Genomic DNA, 27,147 nt, shown 5'->3' with positions numbered 1-27,147 from the left:
TAATTGGTAGTGAGTGGTGTCACAGCTTACAACGTTACAGGGGAAAAGGACGAGAGGAAGAGCCTCTTTTGTTGTTTGTTAAGCACAAGAACTCAGATGCCAAGTTGAGTTGGTGGTGAATACTCTGCAATGTTGGCTCTCGGAGTGGGCTTGACACCACCAATCCAATTTTCGAGGAAATGCAGAAGCTCAAGGGGTGGATTTGGGGTTTGGGCGGATGGGTTTCCATCATTTCTTCCGAAAGAAGTCGAGGAAATCAAAGACCCATTTGCTCGAAAGCTGGCTAAAAGGATCGAACGACTGCCCGTACAGGTGATTACATTTCTTACTCTCATCTCTTCAGAATAAACTCTGTTGTTGCACTTACATACTTTCTTCCACTCGTTGTGTCTTTGAACTTCAGTTCTAGGCTATCTGTTTTAGTTTGATTTCCTGCGATTTCAATGGGGTTCTGTGCTTGTGTTGGTATGGTGTGGTTGTCCGAGGGGACTTGATTGTTGATAAATGGAAGAATTATGTGGCTGGTTTTTTTCCCCCATGAATATTTCTTTTCTTCCTCCCAAACGCCTCCTCAGCTCCTCCCCCCCCTCATCTTTTCAAAATTTTGAAAGCTCAATCTCTCTTGGACTCTGTTTGGTTGAGTGGAAAGAGAAGTAAAGGAAAGTGAGAAGTGGTGGAAGTTTTACTTTCTGATGAGTGTTTGATTTAATGGTGGAAAATGTTTGAGAGTAACTTTCCATAGCTCTCTTTTGTTTTGGAGAGAAAAAAAAGTACGTTTCACTTTCTAGGGAAGTTCCGGAAAGGTGGTTGATGTTTTCCTTTCAAAAAAACAACAGAAAAATACTCTTTTTTTTTTGGCAGTTTCTGTCTTTCCCCGATTTTCCATCTAACCTGACAGGTCTCTGAGGAAACTTCTATATTAGTCTTAATTATTGAATGAAGAAATATTAATAAGCAATAGTTAATCCAGCATGATAGAAGCATTTAAACAAACAATTCAAAACTGAAAATTTTGAGACAAGCATAGAAATTCTGACCTGCAGATTGATGAACAAAATATAGAATAAAGAAGAGTATAAGAGAGGGTAAACCATTTTTTCGAATGATTTTCAAAGTATTATTATGATGTGGTGATGCAACTTGAATTGAATGTAAACCATGATTAGATGATAATGTGGATAACATATTCACGAAGTTTGAGTGCCTACAAATATTGCTACATGACAGATCAACTGAGACGATCGTTGAAAGTGCTTCCAGCTAAGGCATAGTTAGATTCCCTCTTCCATAAAAAAGTTAAGTTATTGACATGTGTCTTTGTGTTAGGATAATTTAGGCCTTCTGATAAAAGTTAAGTTGCATTTGAAATTCAATAAGAGATGGTTATAAGCTATTTTTCAACTTTTAGGAAGAATTCAATAAAAGATGGTTGTCAGTTATTTTATAACTTTTAGGCAGCTTATTGAAAGTATAATTTGTTCCAAGTAGCCTCTAGTAATTTGCCCTGTTATATTTTAGATGGAAGAAATATCTGTGGATTGCATGCTTCATAGCTTTTTCCCATAATCATAGCTGAAACATTTTGTAGTTTTTTATTTAAATCGACTTTCCTTAAGAAGAAGCTTCTGAAATGAGGTTTTGCAGGCAAAGGGTAAATCTTGGGATTTTGTTTCTAGGGATGAGTTGGGCAGCTTCATAAATATTTAGAGACTTGGATATGGACATTATTAGGTTTTCCTTTGGCAAGAGTTAACTTTTAGATGTTCCAAATATCAAAAAGGAGCGAACTTGGGCTATCTACTTGGTAGATTATGCTAAGTCTTTAAACCAGGCTGTCTTTGGTAATTTTCTTTTTGGGCTCTGTTTGGTTGTTGGGAAGTGGATGGTATAGAAACCAATGTAGGAATAGAAAACAGCACAGAAGAAAATTGAACTCTCCTATAGCTGTTGTTTTTCCAAAAGAACTAGATTGAATTCTTTGCATTTGGCTATCCAGAATATAGCCAGCACTCAAATGGAAATTGGAGGGGGTAATGCAGACCTTGAACCCTAATTTCCTAAATCAGAGTCTAGGGTTTAGGCTGCTAGCAGGCCCTAGTATAACAGTGGAATTGAGGAACTTGGGGCTGTCTTAGAAGGTTTCAAACTTAGCAGTTACAAACCAAAACTCACAATGATACACAGGAACTTAACAAGATATATCAGAAAACAGTTACAGAAATAAGGCATGCAATAGCGAAGGAAATCAGAATACGAGGAATGACAGAAGTAATTCTGAATATTAACAGAATCCCTGTTGACTTTAATTTCCTAACAAGTAATAACAATTAAAACCTGAAATAAGACCTTCTAAATTATAAAATACTAGCCTAAACTGAACCTGTGACCAGACTGGACCGCACAGTTTTAATGGCTGGCTTTTGATATTAGTAAAAGAGAAACTTACATAAAGACTCCCTGAAAATTAAAGAATTACAGAAAGATCCCTGAGAATTAACATAAAACCCCTTCTACTACTACCACCATTGACCAGACTTGTATGGCGTCTAATTCTTAGGCTTTGGTTTCCAAAGTCTGTCATATTTGTTCAGCCATTGAGCCAAATCAATGCTATTGCTTCAAGGGGAGCCTTATTCCCTTACTACCACTATTTGTAGAATTCATATTTTCTGAGAGGGTTAATTCTGAAGAATTAGCAGGAAAAAGAATCAGAAAAAATGAGAAGAAAATAAGGAAAGCTTTTGGGGGTCGCTTTTAACTAGACTTTAATTAATAATGTTATGTCTAGGAACCTCTCTAAAATAAAACTCTTTGTCCATATATATATACCTTCATTCCTTTTATTAATTTACAGTAGGTAACCAAGCTTTACCAAAATGAAGAAAGATGAAAATTCATTTCAACTTAAGATATTTATCTCGAATAAGGGATAAATAAATCACTTGTCAAACATAATATAATGTTTGCCTAAATTTTTAACTGCCAAAGTAATTATTCAGTTTGACCTTACTATTATGATGCCCTTAATGAGTTTAATCATCACACATACAACACATCTACATTTACAAGTATATAGCTAGATGCACAAACATATACATGCTTTGTTGACGCTCCAACAGAGTTCCAGCAGTTCAATGCCGCTCCATGTTCCTGCTCCAATCCACAATCTGGTCACCAAGGGATCAACTGTTCTGTAGGAAGGGATACAGACTTGCTGATTATCATCTCCAGGAAGTCACTTGAATAAGCTTCATGGATGAGCTAGCATGTTATATTCAGTTTCCAGGAACTTAGAATATCAAGTTGGGTGGTAAACATTGACCACTGGATGAAGCAGAGAAATAGTCTGTTTGGTGATTTGCGACCAGCATAAGGTCTCATAAGTTAGGTATACGTCATGGTTTCTTGTTCTTTTTATTTGTAGGACTAACATGCGGGTACCTGCTACAGTTGCAGGTTGGTATGTCAGAGAAATGCATTATGAGTAGTTGTGTGAAGCCATTGTTGGAGACAGAGAAAAATCCTGTGGTTCTCCTTCATGGTTTTGACAGGCTAGTATTTTATGTTTAGGCTGTATTTTATTCATGCATACATTGCTTGCTGAGCTGGTATAGTTCATTTTCTTTTCTTCAGCTCTTGTTTAGAATGGAGATATGCATACCCATTGCTGGAGGAAGCTGGGCTGGAGACTTGGGCTGTGGATATTCTTGGCTGGGGCTTTTCTGATTTAGGTTACAATTTGTGTCTCACCTCTAATTTTTCTTGGAATATATTCTTTCAGTTGTTATAACACGTACCCTGGTTTTTTATTTGCCTGTATCAGAAAGGCTTCCTTCTTGTGACGTGGGCCACGTGGCATCAAAGCGGAATCACCTCTGTCAGGTATATGTATTTCTAGCTTCATATTAAGAGATAGGGAACAGAATCTCACAATGCCAGAGTACTATTTCCCTCTCATATGCGGTTCTTTATTATTTTCTCTCTCCTGCTCTACCATGTGGGCCCCGTGTGGATGATATCGTTCTCCACACTGCCATTGGTGTGGTATGCAGATTCTCCTCCTCCCCAAACACTGGCATCGTGAGGAACCCTCTCCCTAAGATATAAATGTTTGTCTACTCTACCACAGCTGTTCTTCTGGATGTTTATGATTGATAATTAGAAGTTTTTCTCATAACAGTGAATGGTGCCCAAGTACAACGCACTGCTTCCATGGTGTATGTACTCATTGGTCATATCCATTTTTGATACCTCAAAGGTCACCACCAAGATGGGTCTTATAGACCATTGGCTATGGTTTATGTCATGATTATCAGGTTTCCCTGATCTGGTTGGTGTTTGGGACTCGGCTGAATCCTCAGCTCTTTGGAATGGGTTCAAGATTGCCATGCTCTTGGTTTTAGGATCGAATTTGGTTCAGGGGGTGAGGGGTTTCTATGACTTCCATAATGTTGATCATTATCGGGAGTAATGATAATGGAGACTCTTTGCTGCTCTCACTTGATGCCTTATTATCCAACATAAACACCTTGTTCACTTATCAAAAGCAAAATAAAAAACCTTGTCCAAATGAATGCTCAGATCAGTTAGTTGAATAGCTGATGAGTGCATGGAGACTGGATGTACTCCTTGTATAAAGGGATTATAAACCGTGTGGTATGGTCTTATTTGGTTTTTATGGTATCCTCTTGGCTACTGGGGTAATTTCTCTAATAAAACATAATTTGTTATGGTTTTTCATCAATTGGGTGGTCTGGGTAGGTGCCCGTCCTCCAATGAGGCACTTTGCAGAATCCATAGTGGAAATTTATTTTCATCTTTTTATCAAGCTGGGGCTCTAAATATTTTTGTTTGAGCCATACTGTAGTTTTGGAGGTCCTACATCAAAAAGCCTATGATTTTAGTAGGACCAAGCCTTGGTGCTGCTGTTGCAATTGATTTTGCAGTGAACCATTCAGAAGCTGTAAGTATTTCCCTTGAATTTATGAGCATTTATTGTGAATCGATTTGCAGAGAGATCAGATAGGCTTTTTAATTCTGTTTGCTTTCACACAGAACTATTCTATGTGGAAAAGTTGAGTTGTACCTGGGAGAAGTACATGTTCTGGCCCTGAATTTAACTCATCTCTGAAAGATATTCCTAATCAAGGTTGAAGAACCCTGAAACTTGGATTAGAGTATCAGACTGATCCAGTGATTTGCCAAGATCTTGAAGTATAAAGTCAGCAAGGGCTCTTAACTCAAGAAGACAAAAGCATGACTTAGTTAAAGTCTGTGAGGGCTCTTGAACTGAATCTGGATAATTTTTTCAAATAAGTTGGCAACAAAAAGAATTTATTAGAGAAGAGGAAAAGATCATAGATACAATGAGCAGAATCCTGGAGAAAGAAAAAGACTGGGGATGCCTAAAACTATACCCATTACAGCCAGCAAAAGCCACCACACCTCTGAAACTACAGCAGAACAAAACAAACCCACCCTCCATATGACATACTAAGCATCTCCTAGGAAGAAAGAGAGGAGAGAAGAAACCCAACAGTGGCTTGAATCTTATCTACACTGCTAGCATTCTTCTTTTGCATCATCAACAACTTCAACTAGAACTGTCCTTCAAGATGGGCATTCCTTAGGAATGATGGAATTTTCAGAGGAAGACCAAACACCAATCTGCCAGTAGACGTTGCCGATGTGTTTTGGGGATGCTTGTAGGTTAGGATACCAGTAGAGGCACATGAGGAAGAGATTGGAGGAAGGGACCTGGATAATTTATTTGAACTCTTTCTGAATTTCAGCCTGGTTGAGTTGCCCTTGGTACTGGGATCCAGACTGTGAATTTAAAGGAAAGATAACCAAACACTACTGGGATAATTAATCAAGATAGTAGTATATTGCTCATGCTTTGAGTGGTATCCCAAAGTAGTCTTACTTCGCATAACCCCCTTTTCCTTCTCGATGGGACAAAGTAGGCCCCTCTTATATTCCCTTTTCTTGATATGTGTTTCCCTAACTTTATCATAAAACTTACAGAGACAAAATACATACAGGGCCTTGTGTGTACACATCAGTCTGTACCAAGGGGGAGTATTCTGCATCTGCAAACTCTTTGGATCCAATTCTCTCCCAATGAAATATTACTTAACTGAATCCCAAAAAAATGTTGAACGGACATTGAATTCTTCTGAACTCCCAATACCTGAACTCTAAAGATGTTCCACCTAAAATCTGATATCCTTCCACTATTTTGGATCATAATCTTCCCATGACCATCTAACTGCTGTTTTACTTCTCTAATGTTGCAGGTAAAACAGCTGGTGTTGATTGATGCAAGTGTGTACACTAAAGGCACCGGAGATCAAACTAAATTACCTAGAATAGTATCCTATGCAGGGGTGAGTGTTCTGTGATTTTGTACAGGAAGTAGCTCTTGATGCTTGTCAGTAATTCTGAACCATGTTTGTATGATGCGTAAGGATCTAAGAAATAAGAATAGCCATTATTATTTCTATAATTTCATCAGCAATAAGGTGTCAAATATGGTCAATGATAATTTCTAGGATCCATGGTCCATCCTTTATGGTACTTGGGGATGACACTAAAGGGACTGCCTTCAATCATAATTGTGTGAAGAAAATGTATCAAAAGATTTTCAAACCTAATACTGTGCCTTCTGTGTTTGAGTGAAGCTGCACCTATGCTGTCCCTCATTCTCTATCGTTTTCTCTTTGGAAGTGTGGGCTTCTAGTCTTAGGGAGCTTAAGTGTCTTTGGTCGTTCTGGCAGATTTGTCTTCCTCTTTGGAAGGTCGGGAATATCAAAATTATAATCTGAGAGGTAAGATATTATTGCTAGTAGGCACTGTTCTATAAGAGAATCTCTGATATATTGGAGCAAGAGAGGATTTTCAACTATTTTGAGAGTTAAAAAAAAAAAAATTGTTGTTTAGATCTTCTGATCCACCGGTTTTGGAACTGTTTATGGAGATGAAACTCTCTTAGTCAAATGCAACTTACTGAGATTCACAAGCAATGTTACGAAAGGCATGATGTGACCATTGGAATTACCTTTGACCTCAGAAGGCCTTCAAGACAACGATTTTCTGACCTTCGAACAAGCAAGAACTTATGCACCAGCTTGAAGAAAACTTCTATTGTTCTTTTCTGGAGAATCCAGTTTTCCCATAAAGGTACCATTGCTTGCCGGAAAATATTGACCTTAACTTTATCTATTCAATAAGGAAAGAGATGGGGTAGAAGGATAATACTGAAGGAATTAAAACAAATGTTGTTCATAGACGCTTCCATATTTAGCATCTCTAGCAGATCAGAACATTTCGTTTTTAATCTTTCAAATTTTGAACCTTCACTCGTGCTCATTTCTTCTTGTTGTTTTTTCTTTTCCTTTGAGCTTGACTATTCCATTGTGATGATCCTTCAAAATGGAATCCTATTGAATCATTTTTAGTAGAAGTCTTCAAAAACTCAGGATAATGATCTCTGTCTTGGAAGATTTCGATTCTAGTTGTTCCACATTATGCCAACAGAGTAAATTCTCTTACCTCTTGCTCTAATAGTTATGGTGGATCACTTATTAAAAGTTCAGCCACTAAAAGTGGGAAAAATCATTGTATTTGATAATCTTTTTCTACTCATAAGTTACATTTATGTGAGCAGATGCTGGTCCGGGTTGAGTGTAGCCAGAGCAGTACCAGTGGTATTATCCGCCATCTAGCAGGTCAGGTGGGGCCCAAATTTTAGGGACAAGAAGGCCCCATCCTCCCCTACTTAGATGTGCTAATTTTGGGCCCAATCTGACTCCGTCAATTGTCAAAATAAAGCAAATATAAGCGAAAATCTGCAATACAAGGTGGGTGATATGATTGAATTAGGGCCTCAAATTTGACATGTGATCAATACATGGCGCACCCTGTTCTCATTCAATGGTTCAGTTTTTCCTAGTTGGCATTCCACATGGGAAAGGTTGGGTGTGGGAACTGCACTCCGCATTGATACAGCTGGGACTGCTTCCCTTTTGCTTATGTATACTATATGAGACCAAAGTTATAAGTAACAAAACTACATCTTATTGATCCTGTGAAGTGAAGGACAATTGGCATGAACACACAAGGCTAGGACCTATGATGTAATGGATCCCATGGGGATATTTCCTTGGTATAATATTATTTAATGGATATAGTAGTGTCCGATGTGATCCATTGATTTTTATTTCAAAGAATGGTAAAAGAGACTAGAAAGCCTAATAATGATTATGGAATTAGTCAGAGCTAGCTTTTTGACTTCACGAACTTCTTACAAGGGTCAACAAATTATTTTCTTGATAGATTCCACTACACCAGATGAAGTATACACCTCTATTAATGAGTTTTCCCAACATCTCCTCCATTTTATAGAATATCTTTCCTTCTGGTATTTCACATATTCAAATCTCCAGAAACTAACCTTTGACACTTCCATATACCAGGTATCTTTACTGAAGAGCATCCCTCTGAGGATGTATGCGACTCTTTTGTGCTTCAATAATATTTCATTTACCACCAGCTTAGACTGGACCAAAGTGAGAATTTGAATTAACTTGTTTATATTTGGGTGTGATTTTATTTAGCAGGAGATTTATACTAATGATTATAATAAAAATTAATGCTTTCTTCTTCTGTACTTCTAGGTGGGCCGCTTACATTGCCTATTACCTTGGTGGAAAGATGCCACTGTTGGTTTTATGAATACTGGCGGCTACGATGTTATCTCCCTAATAGAACAGGTACATAAGAACTATGGAAGGCCATTGATTGAAACACACTATGATATTTCACAATTCTGACATGCTTACAGAAAAGAGAAATCCTTGTGCCTGTATGAAGGGGGAAAAAAAAGAACAAGAAAGAGCTAGCTTTCCTACCTGTGTCATATGTGTGCCACACATGCAGGGAGGACATTTAATGGATGGCTAAGGGAGTCTGGACCACTTGTTCTTCCATGTGGATGATTGTGGCCTTCTCATCCATAGGTTTTTCCTTTTTCTTAAACTGCCACAATCTCCTCCCCAAACCCCCCCCCCTCCCAAAAAAAATTCGGAAGAAGTCAATTTTTAAACATCCTGTGAAATCAAGTTTGCATTAGAGATTCATGAAGTACCTGTTGAATGATTGGTCCCATCTTGCTGCATGCATTCTCCTTTTTACTGGAATTCCTTTGTAGAGAAACAAGTTCAGACCAAAGTATACTTTAAAGAGACTGGTGTTAGAAGTGCTTTATGGAATTAATGAAAGTCAAGAATGGGGATTATTTTGTCTTGATTAGGGGATGGAAACAAGCTGTATTATGACTAAATTGTACATGGCTCATGAATTGTGGATGACCCATTCCTTGATTTTGGAGCTCTTGGGCTATAAACCAACCTGATCTGATGATCCTAAACTTGTTTTAGTGCACCTGCCATTAAGAATTTAGGATTATAAAGTAGCAACCTAAAATTATTGAGAGGAAGATCTAAATGTAAAGTGTAGATAACAAAGATTTGACAATGAATTGCAACCCCCCTTCCCCCCTCCCCCCCCCCCAAAAAAAAAAAAAAAAAAAAAAAAAAAGAGATGAGAATGAAGGGGGGATTTATTGTGGAAGATTTCTGGTTTAGCAGGTAGTGGAAAGTTGAGGCAACATTTAGGGGAAAATAGAGGAATTTGAGTATGGAAGATTACCAATTAGAAACTTGTAGTAAAAGAATGAGATGAGTTAATGCTAACATTCACATGTTTAGAATCACAATTGCCTACAAGTAGGGTGAAATAAAGTAGTAGGTTTTTTGTTTTTTTTTTTTAAATGTATGATAGACATTTGGAATACATTGTTGTGGAACTTCAAAATTGTAGTTGCATCAGCTCTGGAGTCTTAGCATCGACTCCTGATTATTTAATTAAGACATGAAATGGACTTTCTTGACTCTGTCTATCGAATCTACTTGCTAGAAAATTAAAGAAACTTTTAGGAAGGATAAAAGAATAAAAGTCTCAGTGAAGTAATCTTTCCCAACAATCTTCCTTTTCCCATTATTTTGACATAACTCACTCAAATCATGTCCAAATTGCATGGTTTTAGACTCATTTAGCTTCCTAAAGAATCAAGGCATCAGGGAGATATTCCTGTCGAAAAGAGGGTCCGAGAGCAGGTGATGGCATTGAAGCCTTGTTTCTGGGACTTTGCACCATATTTCATTTGGCTAGTACTGCTAAGAATTTTTCTGAAAACAAATCGTTATCAACTACATCAAAGCCTTAACTCCCTTGAGATGTGTGTTCCATGTGAAGGAAGAGGAAGTAGCCATCTCATGCTCGTATTCCTCAAGACATACATGAAAAGGACACTGGACATGGGTTTGGCATTCGATATCAGGGGTTTTACACAGTGTTTAGAGAACCCAAATGAATCCATGTGCATACAATTCGTTTCATAAGTATATTACTGAACATACTTAATTCATGTAAGTGCAAAATATTAAAAGATCTATGTACTTATGATCAATTTGGTCGTGTTAGTGCTAGCATGCATCTGACACATTATATGATATGGTGTTGAAATGGGCAAAATTCATAACATGGAGTGTCTTGTTATGTAGCTCAAAATCATCAAACCTTTTGTGGAGATTAAATGGTTTAGAGACGGGAAATGGAATGAATAATGGCCTTAATTTATAGCATGTTTGTTTTGATTTCCGTTAGCTCTGATGTTCTACAGGTTAAGCAGGAGACGCTTATCATCTGGGGTGAGGATGACCAGATTATCAGCAGCAAGCTTGCAGTGGTTGTCTCATTTCTTGTGCTTTGATCCTTTTAAGCTCCAAATATATCCATTAGTCATAAATTAGAATTCTGAAAGACAACAGCAATTACTTGCTTTATTTATCACTAGAGAAAAAAAAAAAGAGTACCTGCTTCTGCTGCTCTTGAAAGAATTTATGATCTGGGCCGAAGATGGTTTTTCAACCAGACATGCTAGCTCAGTTTGGCCATCTATATTGTTCTGTAGTATCTGAGGAAATTAACTGCCTGATTCATAAAACTTTTTTCCTTCCATCACTCTTCCATGCCATGGCTCTGCCACAATCTTAGCCCTAGCATGCCCTGGCTCTACCACAACCTTGGCTCTGATACCACTTATTAGGACTTGGGTAGAACTATCCTTAAAAGCTAGACACTAAGGAGAGTGCCCAAGTACTTATAAGTCTCTACATCTAGCCCGATGTGGGATTATTACTTCCTCTTTCCTCGTGGAAACCCCAGCAATACCGTCTTGTGTGCTGCCATTGGTGTGGCATCGTGCATCGGACGGGCTCCGTATGCCCAAGTACCTCTCCCTATGTTTATTTAGCATGTGTTTGGTATGCATTCTTGGAATAGATTTTCGATCTAGAATGCATTCTGAAACTCATTTCTTCTCTATTTTCTCGCTTTAGAATACGTTCTAAACCCAGAATCTATTTCGAGAATGCACACCAAACACAACTTTAGTAAATTGAATTGTCTGCATGGTAGATGGTGTCAAAACACCACGAAATAGATGAATTTTCTGAATGTGTGTACGCATGGGCTCCCTCCACGAGATTTCATAGTTTATATATATTAACTGATTAAATATATGTTGTGCAGAGATTACAATGTGAACTGCCAAATGCAATTGTGCGCCAAATACCAGATTGTGGTCATATCCCTCATGTCGAGAAGCCAGATCCTGTTGCCAAGTTGATTGTCGACTTCATTCGAGGCAGTAGCTGCTGAGAGGCCAAATTCCTTTCCAACATATGTTCAAAACAAAATGATACTGGTATATAGTATGAACCTCTGAGACTCAGTAGTGTAGCTGGAAGTACCTCTTATGTGTACTATTTATGAACTTGGCTCTATCTAGTAATTGCTGTCATCCAGCCTTGGTTATCTAGAAGGATTTTCATCTCCAGGGGTTGACAATATCTGATTATATGTTAGTGATTGCATACAGCCACAAGGGTGGATGGAGATGGAGAAATATGTTTGATGAGTATTATGGTGTTAATAGGGATGATGGTGGTGATTTGCTAATGATAATGATGATCAAGAGGATAAGCTGTATGGAGGATGAACATGAAGCATTGATAGTAAATCACATATTGTTCATGAACTATTATTGGAAGTTACGCATTGCATGACGTACTTGTGCATTGTGTGACATACTTGTGTCTATTTTTCTAAGATTTGAATATAATTTTTTTTTGTTTGCTTAAATAGTATTATTCTCATATTTTTTTCTGTATTATTTATTTTGGATTTAGTTTTTCTTCATCGTAGGTGATATGACACTATGATTAGACTATGAAAGAGTGAATGTCATCATTAACTCATGCTCCCTATTGATGAAGGTCGAAAAAACCATTATATAATCATAGTGTCAGATTTTATGGATGAAGAGAATTTGGGTCCATTTATTTTTCCCTTTATCATTTTCTTTACTTGGACATCTTATTGTATGCAGTGTTTAACTTCATTTTTTTCTAGTTTTCCTGTTCCTTTAGACATGCGTGAGAAGAGAAAGAGGGGGAAATGAGACTTTTATCATTGTATTTACTTATACAACTTTATTCTCTCTAGTGTTTTAACCTCTTTCCTCCCCCCCCCCTCTTTTTGGGGATACACAAAAGGAGAGAGGGAAAAAAAAGGTATGGGAACAGAATTTCTAGGCAGGCACATTTTTGAGAGGGTTCTTAGGTGGGCCCTGGTATTGCTATCATGCTATGTGGCAGGTCAGATTGGGTTGTAATTTTGTGAGTGGGCCGGACAGGGTGCATGCCGATGTGTGGCAGCTGACAAATATAGGAATTCATAGCCATACATGAGAGGGTATTTGATTGGATTTGAATATGAAAGTTGAGAGTGTGGGCCTTGGTGCAACAGATGAAGCATTCCTATAAGAGCACCAAATGTCAAATTTTCAAATCTAAAAAGATCCAAATCAAATGAAAAGAAAAAAGATTCACGAGGACATCACGAGGACATCTATGTAATTTATGATATGACCCTTTAACATCGGTAGTGGATTTAGCCCTTCACCTTCCCAACTTCTTGAATTTTCGTCTTCCACAGGTCTCTGCCGTTCATCGTACTCGGTGAGACTACACGCTGCTCTCTCCAGACTCATGACTCCACTCTCTTGTATCCACATGGGATGTTAATGGATGGTACAAAATCCGAATTCGATGTCGTGTTTGTATCCTTTTAAGGAAAAAATCAATCTCCAAAAACTATCCGAATTCATTCGAAAGCTAATTGAATGTGGATATGAATAGCATTATATTCTATTCAAATTTGATCCATTTACATCGTGATGTGCATCGGATGAAGCCTTCCTATAAGAGCATCAAATGTCAAATATCTTCAGTAAATTGCAGGATGGAAGGGGTCTTCGTTTTCTAGAGCAGGGAAGAGTTGATTAAATCTGTGGTGTAGGCGTTGGGCAACCTATGCTGTCTTGTTTTAAGTGGCTAAAATCAGTTTGTGATGAGCTCCATAAAATTGTCCGAAAGTTTTGACAGAAGAATCAGAAAGATAGGTAGGGTATTGTTGCAAGAACTGAAGGAGATGTGTGAATCTAGAGATAAAGTGGGAAATGAATTTAAGAAATAGCCTTATCGGATCCATGTAGCTGACCCCATTTAGTTGAGATAAGGTTATGGTTGTTGTTGTTGAATGAGTTTAAAAAATTTATAAGTATGGATCCGCTTTTCTAGATTCCTGAGGAGTTGATCACAGGTCTCCAACCCACGATTCCTTATTTGGTTTAGTACAAGGGGAGATCGCCTTAAACCTCTTCTAGATCCAATGGGTGGCTTAGCCCCAGATTCCAGCTCAATGCCACCTCTCGATTCGGGATAAACAAGTGTTGTGCCTCAATTCGTCAATTGGATCCAATTTTAGGATATTTTCTCTTTAGAGGCAAGTATCGAGGCTATTCGGGTTGCCAAACCGATAAAGAGCGATACCTTTTCGAAAAAACTGAACCCGCATGTAGCTTCCTCTCTCCTCTTCATTCAAGAAAAAGATCCCTTACCTTCTTATGTCCCACTCCTATGATTGATGTATACCCGCTAGTTTAATGAAAGCTGATGACATACCCAAGCCATGAGTTCTGGATGGGGCTCTAGGAGCAATGCCAAAGGTACTTTATACATTCTATATAAATCATAAAAATTAGGGAAAATTTCACGGACACCCCCTGTAAGTATATGAAATATCATGGATATACCAAACTTTAAAAAAATATCACTGACACCTCTTATTTTATGATTTTATTTCAACTTAGTCTACTCCGTTAGATCTGTGCAATTAAGTCACTGTTAACTCTTTTTAAATGGTAAAATTACCCTTATCACAGGATGAACTCCCCATAATACCCTTACATTCCAAAGTTCTTCTCACCCAATCGTTCTCTTCTCCATAAATAAATAGGAAAAACGAACTGATTAATTAAAGTTACAAGAGAAAAGAGAAATCCATTTCCTTTTCCCTTTCTTTAATCTTCTTAATTGGATGTCCGTGATTAGTGGAAATTACAGTCAAATTTATTGTTTTACTTGGTTTCTCTTTCTTTCTTCTTTTCCGGAGAACACCACCAACCCAACACCGAAACGGCGAAGTCGATCATGTCCTCGACAGAGCTCACGCAGCTCTTGGTCATGCCGCTGCTTGGTGCCCTCTCGCATTCCTGAACAGTGTTCTGAAGGATCTTCTCCATGCTCGAGTTCTCCGCAGCATGGAAGATCTGTTTCAGCTCCGAAATTTGGAAAGTCGAGAGTGGCAGTTTCGATGCGATGAAACGAGGCAAGAACGATCTCTTCGGCATCTTGTTTTTGATGTCGGGCATTGGCATTATAGTCCCCTGTTTCAGCATCGATTCACTGAAGAACTTCCCTAGTTCTACCCACCTGTTCTTCGATTGAGCTGATTTTGTTTTACTTTTAGTTTCGGATTGTGGGGTTCGGTTCTTGTATTTGGCCAAAAGCCCACTATCACCTTCGTTTTCCTCTGACAGTGGTGTTCTCTGGAGAAGAAGAAGAAAGAAAAAATTTATTCTTGAAATCACCCTTCTTCAATGCCATGTTCCTCCGTCGAACAACATCTCCCGATTAATTAAAGGAAAACGAAGGTGATTCTCATATTTTCAAGCTGGATTTGATCCTTTTTCTTTTTTATTTTTTATTTTAATTTTTGGATTAAGAGCTTGTATAATAGAGGGGATGGGGATAGGCCCCAGGTGGTTTGAACTCGACCTCTTATTTGAGGAGTTGGTTTTTGCCAACTGAGCTGACAAAATTTATGCATGGTAACCACCACTGAGAAATTCATGAAATCTCCCTTAAATTTATTAAAAGAAAAAAATAGTATTAAGCTGTGAAAACATTATCCAACTCGATCAAGACTTGGGTTTTCGTCCCCAGAAAACCCAAATCCCTTCATTTTTTTCTAAAAATTTTGATCGACATGATCAATGCTCAAAAGGTTCTCTGGTAAGACTTAATGAACTACTTTAGCAGGGGAGGCGAGGCGACTGTTATTACCCTACGACAAAAATCCGTAGTTGTGAAGAACTGAAGATGGAAGAAATCGTTTTTATTTAAATAACTTAGAGGTTAAAATAGACATTTCAACTGTTGGTGCTAACTGTGCTTAATATCAGGGGGAAGGTTGATATTTTGATAGGTTTGGTATATCTGTGGCATTTGACTAACTTATAGGGGGTGTCTGTGAAATTTGCCCTAAAAATTATAAAGAAGTCATTTCGAGATTGCAACAATTAAAAATCAAAATTGGTATAACATAAACTCTTTTCTTTCTTGACCATATGGACCCCCACCTTGTTGAGGGAACTATTTTTTACACCGAGATTTCTCCTGCACAAATATTGTTTAATTGTACCAAGTGCTCTCTTTACATCTAGGAATTGACTAAGGTTGTCTCATTCTCAACCGTGACTGTGAGAACCCCACATACAGAGAGATTGGTATCAGCAATCCAAGACCACAAACGAAAGAGTCTTGGACTTTGTGATCTTCAAAGCCCTACCCCATGATTTTGACACAATGCCACATCTTTTAATCTAGAGATTGGAGATCAGCAATCCAAGACCACAAATCCAGTTAATCTTGGGCTTTGTGATCATCAGAGCCTGCTTGCCCAACCTTGAAGATTGATGACAAGGTACTAGTATATCCTTCCATATAGAGAGAGCATTTTAATCATTAAGCCCATATAAACCATTTCACTGGCCCAGTTTGTAAGATGCCCAGAAGCAAAGATCACCAACATCCTTCAATATTTTGATCCATGACATCTCAACAAAAACATACAATGCCCAACTGTGGAATTCAAATGTTCTCGGGCCCCACATCAACCCAACCACTCCATACCACCACTACTAAGGGTTTTTTTTTTTGGTAAAATGGACTACTAAGGTTGAGGAAGGGAGGGTCCCCACCAAAGGTTCCTTTTTCACTAGTGGGTTCTTTAGGGGCACATAACAGCTACTTAGTGAGTTTGTGTACCACACAAAGATAAAAAAAAAAAAAGGGAATGGCTTTTATTCTATTTAACTATTTAAGCAACTCCAGCCCCACACCCAAACCAGAAGGAAAAACAAAAAAGGTTTTCCCCTACCTTTTAGTATCCCAAAATAACTAAGAAAAAAAGGAACATGTATACCATTCTAGGGAAAGGCATCCAATGATTTTAAACTGCTAAAAACCTAGTAAAGTGAGAAGCCCTAATTAACAGCTTAAGAAGGATAGGATTACCAGTCTCACTCACTAAGAACTGCTCCTGTTTGTTTGACACATCTATTTGTACCACAGCAGATATGTCATAAGATGGAAATTGAAAATTTTTAGACCCAAAACCATCTACTTACATGTCAAATTGGATTTAACCAAGTGGGAAACCAAAAGCTGAACAAGCCAAGATCATGAAGAGGGGGCAGGGAAATAAATAAGATTGTACATAATTGAATTAAGTAGCCACATCATGATCCACATGGCACAAAACTAGGTAGAAGTCCATAAGGCACATCTAAGTAGGGATCAACTATAATACTCTGTGGTACTAGGGACCATTCCATTAAACCTTTTGCCAAAACAAAAACAGAGAGAAAAGTAAGACACAAAGAGATTAAGGTTCTATTCCACCAGCAGCCCATCACCACCAAAATAAGATAACACCTGGCTTTTCCACAGAGGAGGAAAGAAAGAAGAAGAAAAAAACCCCTAAGTGGGGATTGGGGAATGTCTCTAGATGATTCCCTTTGCTCACCAGTGTATAATCACATGCATACCATCTTTGCTGCAGCAGCAACATCTCATCCACCTATCAAGAAAGAACTACCTTTGTCATTTCTTCAACCCCACAAGAAAAGGAGGCCAGAGAACCAAAGGGCTAGCAACAAAAGGGAGAATAAGTTGTTGTGTTGAAAGGCTTGACCACCATCATTGGTATCTGTGTTGATGCCAGAAGAACTTGAGGGACCTAAACCAGAGCCAATCCCTCCTATGATACCTCCAGTGGTAGTAGAAGGAGTTGTGCCTGTGCTGGTTGTAGGTGTAGTTCCTGTAGTCGGAGTCGTAGATGGGGTTGTGGTGGTTGGTGTTGTTCCTGTTGATGGGGTTGAATTACTGGTTCCTGCAGCACTGAACAATGACAAAAGAAAAAGAGAAATTCAGATCACTCCGCCCAGACCAGAGAGCCTGAAACCAGAAACCAAATTAAGAGACAAAACTAAGACAACTGTAAAGCCTGAATGTAAGGAAGACCCAGAACTCCATTTCGTCCCACTTAAGTAAAGTGCCAGATCAACCAACCCCAAGGGAATTTTGAAAACCCAAGTCAAATCTAACAATAGAAAACCAATAACATCACAAGATCCCCTGAAAGCTTCCCTCCCCATCCGGTAATCTACCCAGGAAAACCCTAACACTACCATGTGCAGAACAGGGAGCCAGAGAGCTTCTTGTTAGGGTAAGACTTAAGAGCCTCTGCTTTTCAGAAAGCAGAATTCGCAGCAGAAAGGGATGGCTTCATAGTTTATCACAAAACTGTCATCAAAATGCATATTTCATAAGCCAATTAGCTTGGGAGTTGGGACTAAGTCGACTGATAAACTTGTAGATTTCAAAAGGTTATAAACTTTACATCTGAGATTAAAAAAAATACCCACCCACCAGCTTCCTTCCAGGAAAATAATGGAAAAAGAATTAGATCTACTTTTAGGGGGGGGGGGGGGGGAATAGATTTCTTACCAAATGCCAGCTAGAAGCCTACAACCCCACGTATAATGGGAAAACCAGCAAAATAAGAAATAGCTAACTTCAACTTCCTTCTAGATGTAAACTCCAAGTTAGTGAAAAATCCAATTAATGGGAAAAAAAAAAAAGCCAAAAGAAATCCAAGATTCCCAGTAAGAACACAGAGTAACATACATTCTAAACCAAGCTTGAAATCATTCCCTTCCCAAAATCAAAAAGAAAAGATGATGATACCATACCTTGGGGTTGCAGGAAACAAACAAGAGCCACCAGGACCTACAGATCACAAGAAAGAAAATATCACCAAGAAAGCTAATAATCGAATAGTTCCCAACATTATCAAAGGATACAAAGAGCAGGTGAGTGAGGGGTATGGCCTATTCAGGTTTTTTTCTTACTTGGGTCAGTTGTGACAGCTTGAGCAGCGCCAGAAAAATCACAGGTCCCTAGACCTTGACTCTTCCTCTGGAAGTAGCTGTTGACAGCATAAGAGCAATGGGCCTTTACAGTGTTAGGCTGGTAGCAAGCCCCATTTTGGAGGATGGGTGAGCAGTCTGCACCAGCTCCACAAGCATAATCTAAGGCCTTCTGAGAAGCTGTATCACTCACATCACTCCTACAAACACACCAGTTTGCACCTAACAAAAGCCACACAAAAAATTTAATAAAATTCAGCCTTTCAATACGAACCAGGGAAGAAAATCTAAAAATAAAAAAACCCACAGATCTCGCCTGAGAAAAAAAAATAATTTTCAGATAAAATAAAATCTAAAACACCATCAAAACCACAAAAAGGGGAGAAGAGGAAAGCCCATGCTCAAAAGGGGAGGGGGAATAAGAAACGTTTTAAGGGTTCTAAAGACCATTCATTCATCAAATTGCAGAAGCAAAGGAAGAAAATTCATAAGAGAAGAAGCTACCCTCTGAAAAATATAGGCAACAAATTTAGAACTCTCAATCTCACATTAAAAAGATAATAAAAAACAAATAATCTAAGAACTTACTTGAGTAACCAGTCATGGCCAAGATAAGTACAACAAGCACTAAAACCTCCATGATTGAAACCAAGAGTATGCACAAAAATTAGAAATTAATGGTGTCCTTGGAGGGTTGGTCGATGAGCCTCGAAATCAAGAAGGCTGAGAGCGAGTGAGTGAGTGAGCGTGAGAGAGAGAGAGAGAGAGAGAGAGAGAGTAACAAACTAGAGTAACCGAGTAAGGCTTGTGGGGAACTGAGATCTCTAGACAGTAGACAATAAATACGGGGAAGGAATGAATAGACGGTGGAGCTGTCTTGTGGTGGTTTCTAGTTCTGTGAATTTCTTTTTACTTTATTTGTTCTCGAGGGAGAAAGAGAGAGAGAGAGAGGTTCAAGGGTGGCTTAGGGAGGCGAGCATGACAGAGCTTTTCGGGGGCTGGGGGGTGTGGTCTATTAAAACGGTCTTAAACCCACGAGGAGGATCAAAAGTTAACCCACCATGGTTGGTAGTGTGAGTTTGTGTACTGTGTGGGCCCATACAATTTGTTCTCTCTACTTTACTAGATTCTGATGTGCTGTCTGCTGTCACTCTGAGCTTGCATTATCGTGTCCTTTCTTTCTTCCATTTCGAGACACTATAATCTTCCTTCCTAGATTTTTAATTAGGTGGAGAGGTGAGGACTAGATGATTCGAACCTCAAACCTCTTGGGAAGATAGGATTTATCGTACTATACGCTACCAACTGCGATAGGCTGTTGTCATCTCTACCCAATTTTGTTTATTGACTATAATACCCTCACCCATCAATATCGATTCATAGTTGCAAACTTGCAATGTTGCATGTCCATAAACCTGACGACCCATCAATGTACATTCACATTTCAGGAGTCGGTATCTGATCAGCTGTAGCTGTATCGGCAGTGGCCAGTGTCGAATCGAGTTTTACTGCCGATACGTGATATCATTATACAATTATACCTTTTTTTTTAGGAGTTCGGTTCCTCTGCACGTACCAACAGATGAACGTACATGTGAGAGCCAACCATCTGTTATATTTTTGTCATTTATAAGAAGAAAAGGGGTTTTTATGAAAACAAAATTAAAATATTGGCTCTACGTTCACCTGTTGGTACGTGCAGATGATCCATTCTGCTTATTTTACTTCTAAGAAAAAAAGATGCCAACTGTCCAAGGTAAATTTAGTTCAGGTAGAAGTTTTCTGTCTGGGAGTATGGCCTACACCAGCACTCCCATGTGTCTATATCTCTCCTCCTCAAAACAAGGGGCAAAAGTGTCTTTTCAAATGGGGAGGAGAGAGATAGACTCATGGGAGTGCTGACATAGGCCACACTCCTAGACAAAGAACTTTCTCCCATTTAGTTCAGTGTTATGGAACGGGAATCAATTATCGATAGTTTTTTTTTTTTTGGGGGGGGGGGGGCGTGGGGGGAGGAAAGAAATTGGGCCTTTAGAGCCTACACGCACGTTGGCTAATGGGAGAGCATGCAAGCATCACCTTGGACAGGATTTTTGCTTTTCATGGGGGCAACATAGTACTTTCACGTGCTTTAGTGTCTAGGCATAGGAAACACACGGGTGACACGATCAGGTAACATTCTTGTTCCGTTTTTTTGGCAAGAGTTCTCTGTGGGGAGTGTGACTCCTGCATGCATGAGGGCCGATGTGAGTACATGTGGTGACATCAATAGGATGATCATTATTGCCTTTCATGGGGGCGGAATGGTCATTTCACCCCATGTGTTAGGTGTAGGTGGTGCATTCCCTTATAGAGAACATTTTTTCGGTTTGTTTTAATCATTTTACCCTCTATGCTACTTATTTTTTTTGGTAAATCCCTCTATGCTACTTAAGCCCTGATCTCATCTCATATCCTACATGTGGTACTCATATTGATTTCTCTCCTTCTTGATCATGTGGATTCTCACGTTCAGTTCATGGTTTTCAGTATTGATACGAATTACTATATCGGCTTATTTGTATCGATATTGATTGTAAATCGATAAATATTAGTATCGATATCAGAAATGATTAATAACCGGTCTGATACCGTTCACTAAAACAATGTCTGTGATTGGTGCTCCCACACAAGGACGTGGGGAACCCTTTCCCTTGCTTCTTTTACACAACTTGGTCAATTATAAGTTGAGAATAGAATAGAATCGGCAGTGGCCCTACTAAATCCTAGAGCCTCCCGAGTCCTAAATCAAAGATTGCCCATTAGACTAGATACTCTGACTTAAGGTCTAATTATTCAGATTGCAAATTTAAAAATGCCCATTAATGACCAGTTGTTTTACCATAATATTCTCAATTAGATCATTGGTGGGTTGGTCAATTCATCCAAGCTAACAACCGATGGGTACATTAATCTCTGATTCTCAAGGAACTCACTTTTACTAAAATGGAGTAAGTTAGTTTAAGTGGGTCAATCTACACTTAATGTATGTGTTCTGCTTAAATCTGAATGAATGACATGTCACTGGGAGACTTGCACACCACTTTAAATGAGAAAGTGAGCACAAGAGAGGGACGGAGTTGGACTTTGTCGAACCCTCTGATGCTTAATTTAGAATCCAAACAACAGGATAAGAATTCAGAACAATAAGAGAATAGTGGTGAACGGAATAGTTCAAGATATTATCTAAAGAGTTTACCTTAAGTTTTACTTTCTTATTTGTAGGAGAAATGATGTGTGCATCTAACTTCTTAGTATGACAGTGAAGAGTATAGTAAGCCTTTCAGCCTGCAGGTGATGGAGTGTCTAGGCCTCTTTGCTAGTGGGCGGTTTGCTTAAAACTTTCTGTGAGAAAGGGGGCACATCAAGGATTTTATTCGTGTCAGGGGTGCCTCCAAACCTTTTTTCGTGTCGGGGGCACATCTTGGCACCTTTGACAAACTACAATGTTGACTTTGTATTCCTATATAGTAGAAGTCCAAATATCCTGTTATAATCTTGCCACATGTCCTCTTGCAATAAGTAGGTTGATTTTAAATATATTAATAAGAATTTACATGGTTCAATAAGATTATTTACGTCTACGGTGAAATGAGATTTGCTTCATTATTAATAGAGAATAGAATTGCAACTGTTTGTATTCACATCTCTCAGATTTCAGAGAATATACAATCACTAAAGATTTATGGTGAAACCTACATAGGCATACATTATAGAAATACCCATGTAGTCTTTAAAAATTTTCTCCAAACCTCGAAACCTCAGGCCTTTTAGGTCCTACAGCCTCTTAACTGCCTTTCGAAATCAACCCACAAACGCAAACTAGCAATGGAATACAAGAGATCGTTACCCAACATGATCTAGCAAAATGGTCCAAATACAGGGCTGGTTTCTTTTTATGTTTTTTGGTACCACTGCTTATTGGTAAGCTAAGTAGCTAATTTGGGTGTTAATTTAAATTGGCTTGCTTAATAATGACTATTAAACAAAGGTTTGTGATGACATAACATGAGATTGAGTGGTACTTATTGATGACTTGCATAGCTGCATGTTTGACTTACTTTAACATCACAGTTTAGAAAGAGACCGAAACATGTGCAAACCCAAAATAACTTGATATAATACCCTAAAACCTATTTGGTCTGACCAAAATTGATCAGATCATGAAATCAATCTATATTGGGTTGGGCTAGATTTGGAACCAAATTTAGTGAAAAAACCAGCCACTTTTTCTATTCCTTTTTTTTCTGGGATTTCATCGAATTGAACCAACATTAACTATGAATGCTAGACATCGAATGCCTTGGAACAATCTTCCATTATTAAATTTAGACAAGTAGATACACATCCATATGCAATAATCAAATGTTAACCCATATAGATTTGTTTAAAATACTAATCACATTTCAAAAATACGTGATTTGATAATTTAATAGGTCATGGAATGTTGGGTTGATTTATAGTATTTTTCCTAAATCAATTTCAAATGTAGAGTAGGACCTTGCGTCGAAGGAACTTGACCATATGTTGCCCTCTCATAACAAATTAAAAGTAGCTCCTGCTACTCAGCCTAGAGCCTTGAGCATTGTACAAGGACGCGTGCTGTAGAGAGTCACTCATTACCTTCCGGGTGGAATTGCCACAACATGGGCGTTCTTCTTAGCAAGAATTATTGCAGTAGGATAATGGCTAGGAGGATTTGAAAGGCATTATGGCATTAAGATTTCCAAGGTTTAGCCAAGGCTTAGCTCAGGACCATATAATCATATTTTTGAAAGTGAATTTACAAAAAGGAGAAAAGTTCTTTATGGGAGGATTGCACTACCCATGGCCAAGATACAGAGGGGATGAACTGACCGCTCCGCCCCATGATACTAATGCGCTATCTCACCGAGAACACTCCCTCTTACAAAAATTACCTTCATTCCAACGTAATAAAAGGATTTGTGTAGGTAAAATGTCATAATGAAGTAAAATCTTTCATTAGGCATAGTGACGCAAAAGATTGCCCTAATAGAAAATCATGTCATAATTACAATATATAAAAAAAAAATACAGGTATCTATAAAGGAATGGGGCATTTTAATTAATTTTATAACTAACACATTGTGTGTTTGACTAGCATTGGATATAAAGTAATCTCTAAGGAACTTAGCATTTGAAATATTCTCCAAGGAACGTGAGTAACTCAATATATAATGCATCTCTCTCTCTCTCTGAGCATTAATTTTTTAAGGAAAGAAAGAAGAAAACTAAATTGTGAAGAGGCCAAGAGAGTGATGGGGGAATGAGTTATATGTCAATCAACAAAGAAGAAACAAAGCTTGAGAACAAAAGTATAGAAAAGAAATGCTTCATTTACTTGGGTTTTATAAACCTTTTAGATGTAGCTATTAGGCAACGTGGAGCCCACAGAGCACCAAACATAAAAAAAACCGAAGAGTACATTTTTTTAAAGTTTTGTTAATTGTGCTTATAGCTTTTGTAAGCCCTTTTCTAGTTTTAAGTCTCTTACGTGTTGATTGTTGCCTTTGAAATTCTTTTCTGCATTGATGATTAAAGGAGAATGAATTACCCCTACAATTATTAATTAGTTTTAGTGCAAGGTAAGGTATCGGATCGGGTATTATTCACCATCAACATCGATACGGATTGGTCGTATTAGACAAGTTAACCCCTAATTTTTCTCAGTAAACGAGCTTTTTTTTTATTATTTATCCCTTGTCTGTATCATTTCATCGATATTTCGGATCGTCCAATACTGATACCTCAAACCATGATGATGATACCCTTAACTTTAGAGTGAAATTCCTTCAAAAAATTAGGGTAATGTTTAAATAGATATTTCATGAAAAAAATGTTGTTTTTTGATGTAATAATCTCTGGCCTAATGATTGTTAATTTAAGAAGATTTCTCCTTTTGTTTGTTACTTTGTTTATTTAGGGGGAAAAAAAATTGTGTGGATGAGCTTTATTATGGTTATAAGATCTCCATCATGGATGGGAAAATTGTGTGGGTGGCTCGGGACCATTTGCATGTGCCCATCATGTACAATTGTACATGCACAACAGAGAGTTTGGATTTTTTGTATAGGTTTTGTAAGTTTGGCCAGGCGATCTGAGCCCGCCCAAGCCATCTGTAAGGTCATGGGTTGTGGTTTTCAGCCCATGGGCTGGGCTAGGATTGGGTTTTTTGGGTCCACGGGTTGGATTACGATTTAGATTTCAAGGCTTGGTAGACCGGGCCTAAGCTGAGGCCTCAGTTTGAACAAGCCTTTCTCGGCCATGTATATATATACATATTACATAATTATATCATACATACGGTCAGAAATAGGGGCAATCAGGGTCGGGTCGCATTGGGCTGGGCTGGGCTGAGCCATGGTATCTCTGCCCAACTTGGGTTGACGTAAGGAGACCTAGGGTCGGACTGGTATTTTAAAACAATCCATCCAACCCTGTCTGGTTGCAATTTAATTACAAAACTTTTTCATTTTTTTTAATGAAGTGTGACTGGCAGATTTAGAGAAGAAAGGTTAAAACAGGATACGGTAAATGGCACTTAGGATATCTAACGTTTTAAGAAATTGTAACACAGGTACCCAAAGTTTCATAAATTGTGTTTAATGTTACTCTATTTTTTTTTTTTTTTTAAAATTTCCAAATTGACTGTTATATATTATCCTTTTATTTAAAAAATTAATAATAATAATTAGACCCATATCACCGTTACTTCTTCTTCTTCCTGCCCCCTCCCCTACGCCCTACCCCATGTTCCTCCCCCTTGTCTGCAACACAGCCTAGGTGGGGAAGGAGGAGGGGGTGGGGCTGTGCAGAATGGGTTGCACGGCTGGGTGGGTAGTTGCTGGAAAAAGGGGGACGGTGATGTGGGTCCCACCATTTTTATTTAAAAAGTAAAAATAAAATATAAGGGTAAAATTTGAGTAAACGAGTTTATTAGGTACAGCAAACACAATTTATGAAACGTCAGGTACCTAAAGTTACAATTTATGAAAATGTTAGATACCCTAATTATCATTTACCAATAGGATATAATCCCAAGATGTACTATAAGTCTACATCAATAATCTATTATTAAAGTCCTTATAATGATGAATGACCTTCCATATTAATTTTTATACACTAATTACTTACCAATCTTCTTAAAATGACTACACTCATTTGATCAAATTAAGAAATTTCCAAGGTACTGCCAGAACAATCTGCAGGCGATCTCGGAGGAGGAGAACACAAGTAAGGCTTTGGTGGGATCTGCAATGAAGTAAGGCTTCCCTCTAACATTTCAACAACTTTACTCATCGAAGGCCGATTTGAAGGATCTGTTTGGATGCACCATAACCCAACTAAACTCATTTTCCTTGCAATTTCTTCTTCCTCTCTTGTATTGGTCATGAGCCCTTCTTCAAGTACTCCTACTACTTCATCCAGCTGCTTATCATCATCTTGTTGAAAATGCCTATAGATCCAATGTGGGAAATATATTTCACTAGTATGATCCACTGACACTTACGCATTCTTTCTTCCTCCAACCATTTCCAAAACCATCATTCCATAACTATACACATCTGACTTATGTGAAACTCCTCCGAAATTTCGACTAAATACTTCTGGAGCAATATACCCTACAGTCCCTCTCATACCCAACATTGATATGATACTATCTTTTCTTGGGCATAGTTTAGCAAGCCCAAAATCAGATACCTTAGGGCAAAAATCCTGGTCTAGTAGAATGTTATGCGGCTTTATGTCAAAGTGTAAAATACGAGTATTGCAGCCACGATGTAGATACTCCAATCCCCGATCGATTCCAGTTGCTATATTGAATAATGTTTCCCACCCAAGGTGGGGAGATGATTTTTTATCATATATGAACTTCTCAAGAGATCCATTGGGCATGATCTCATAGACAAGAGCTCTTCTATTCCCCTCAAAACAATAACCAAGAAGAGCGACAATATTAACATGGGAAGTCCTACTAATGCTTGCAACTTCATTGATGAATTCCTCTCCATTTCCTTTGGATTCACTGATCATAGGATCTTCACTGCCACCAAGCGACTGTCAAGTAACTTTCCTTTGAATACACTACCATATCCTCTTTCACCTAGTTTATCTTTGAAGGACTCAGTCATTTTCTTGATCTCTGAATAAGTGTATCGTTTTGTAACAAAGGATCCATTTTTCCTCAAAAGAAATTCTATGTCAATGTCTTTGTTTTTATTAACTAATAATGATTTCCTTCTCAAGTAACAATATAGGACTATCATAGTCACCATAATCCCAATTCCAGCCGCGGTTGAAGCAATAACTGTAAAGTAATTAAGAGAGCGAGGTCGGTTGAAATT

At 38.2% G+C, this 27,147-nt stretch overlaps 2 protein-coding genes and 1 pseudogene across 7 annotated transcripts; 1 reads left to right on the top strand and 2 right to left on the bottom strand.

The window, feature by feature from the left end:
• Positions 1–94: 94 nt before the first annotated feature.
• LOC122656507 (protein ABHD14B) lies at positions 95–12,202 on the top strand. Of its 6 annotated transcripts, XM_043851055.1 has the most exons (11): positions 97–312; positions 3,451–3,551; positions 3,634–3,731; positions 3,824–3,882; positions 4,868–4,963; positions 6,300–6,389; positions 8,478–8,570; positions 8,679–8,774; positions 10,745–10,810; positions 11,656–11,830; positions 12,005–12,202. In XM_043851055.1, the coding sequence occupies exons 1-10, from the start codon at positions 130–132 to the stop codon at positions 11,782–11,784; spliced, it is 1,011 nt and encodes a 336-aa protein (XP_043706990.1). In that variant the 5' UTR covers positions 97–129; the 3' UTR covers positions 11,785–11,830; positions 12,005–12,202. The 6 variants fall into 6 exon arrangements, with proteins under 6 accessions (XP_043706992.1, XP_043706993.1, XP_043706995.1 ...); XM_043851056.1 differs by lacking the exon at positions 12,005–12,202 and having other exon boundaries at positions 97–306; positions 11,656–11,940; XM_043851054.1 differs by lacking the exon at positions 12,005–12,202 and having other exon boundaries at positions 11,656–11,940.
• Positions 12,203–17,303: 5,101 nt separating this feature from the next.
• On the bottom strand, positions 17,304–19,473 carry LOC122655762 (PLASMODESMATA CALLOSE-BINDING PROTEIN 3-like). The gene is made up of 4 exons (XM_043850080.1): positions 19,331–19,473; positions 18,725–18,964; positions 18,566–18,602; positions 17,304–17,711 (listed from the first exon to the last, which is right to left on the bottom strand). The coding sequence occupies exons 1-4, from the start codon at positions 19,380–19,382 to the stop codon at positions 17,423–17,425; spliced, it is 618 nt and encodes a 205-aa protein (XP_043706015.1). The 5' UTR covers positions 19,383–19,473; the 3' UTR covers positions 17,304–17,422.
• Positions 19,474–25,963: 6,490 nt separating this feature from the next.
• Positions 25,964–27,100, bottom strand: LOC122655760 (annotated as a pseudogene).
• Between the last annotated feature and the right edge of the window lie 47 nt (positions 27,101–27,147).

The sequence above is a fragment of the Telopea speciosissima genome, chromosome 3 (assembly GCF_018873765.1).
Source record: "Telopea speciosissima isolate NSW1024214 ecotype Mountain lineage chromosome 3, Tspe_v1, whole genome shotgun sequence".
NCBI lineage: Eukaryota > Viridiplantae > Streptophyta > Magnoliopsida > Proteales > Proteaceae > Telopea > Telopea speciosissima.
Note: the sequence above shows the minus strand (reverse complement) of the source record. Positions and strands in the feature narration are given on the sequence as shown.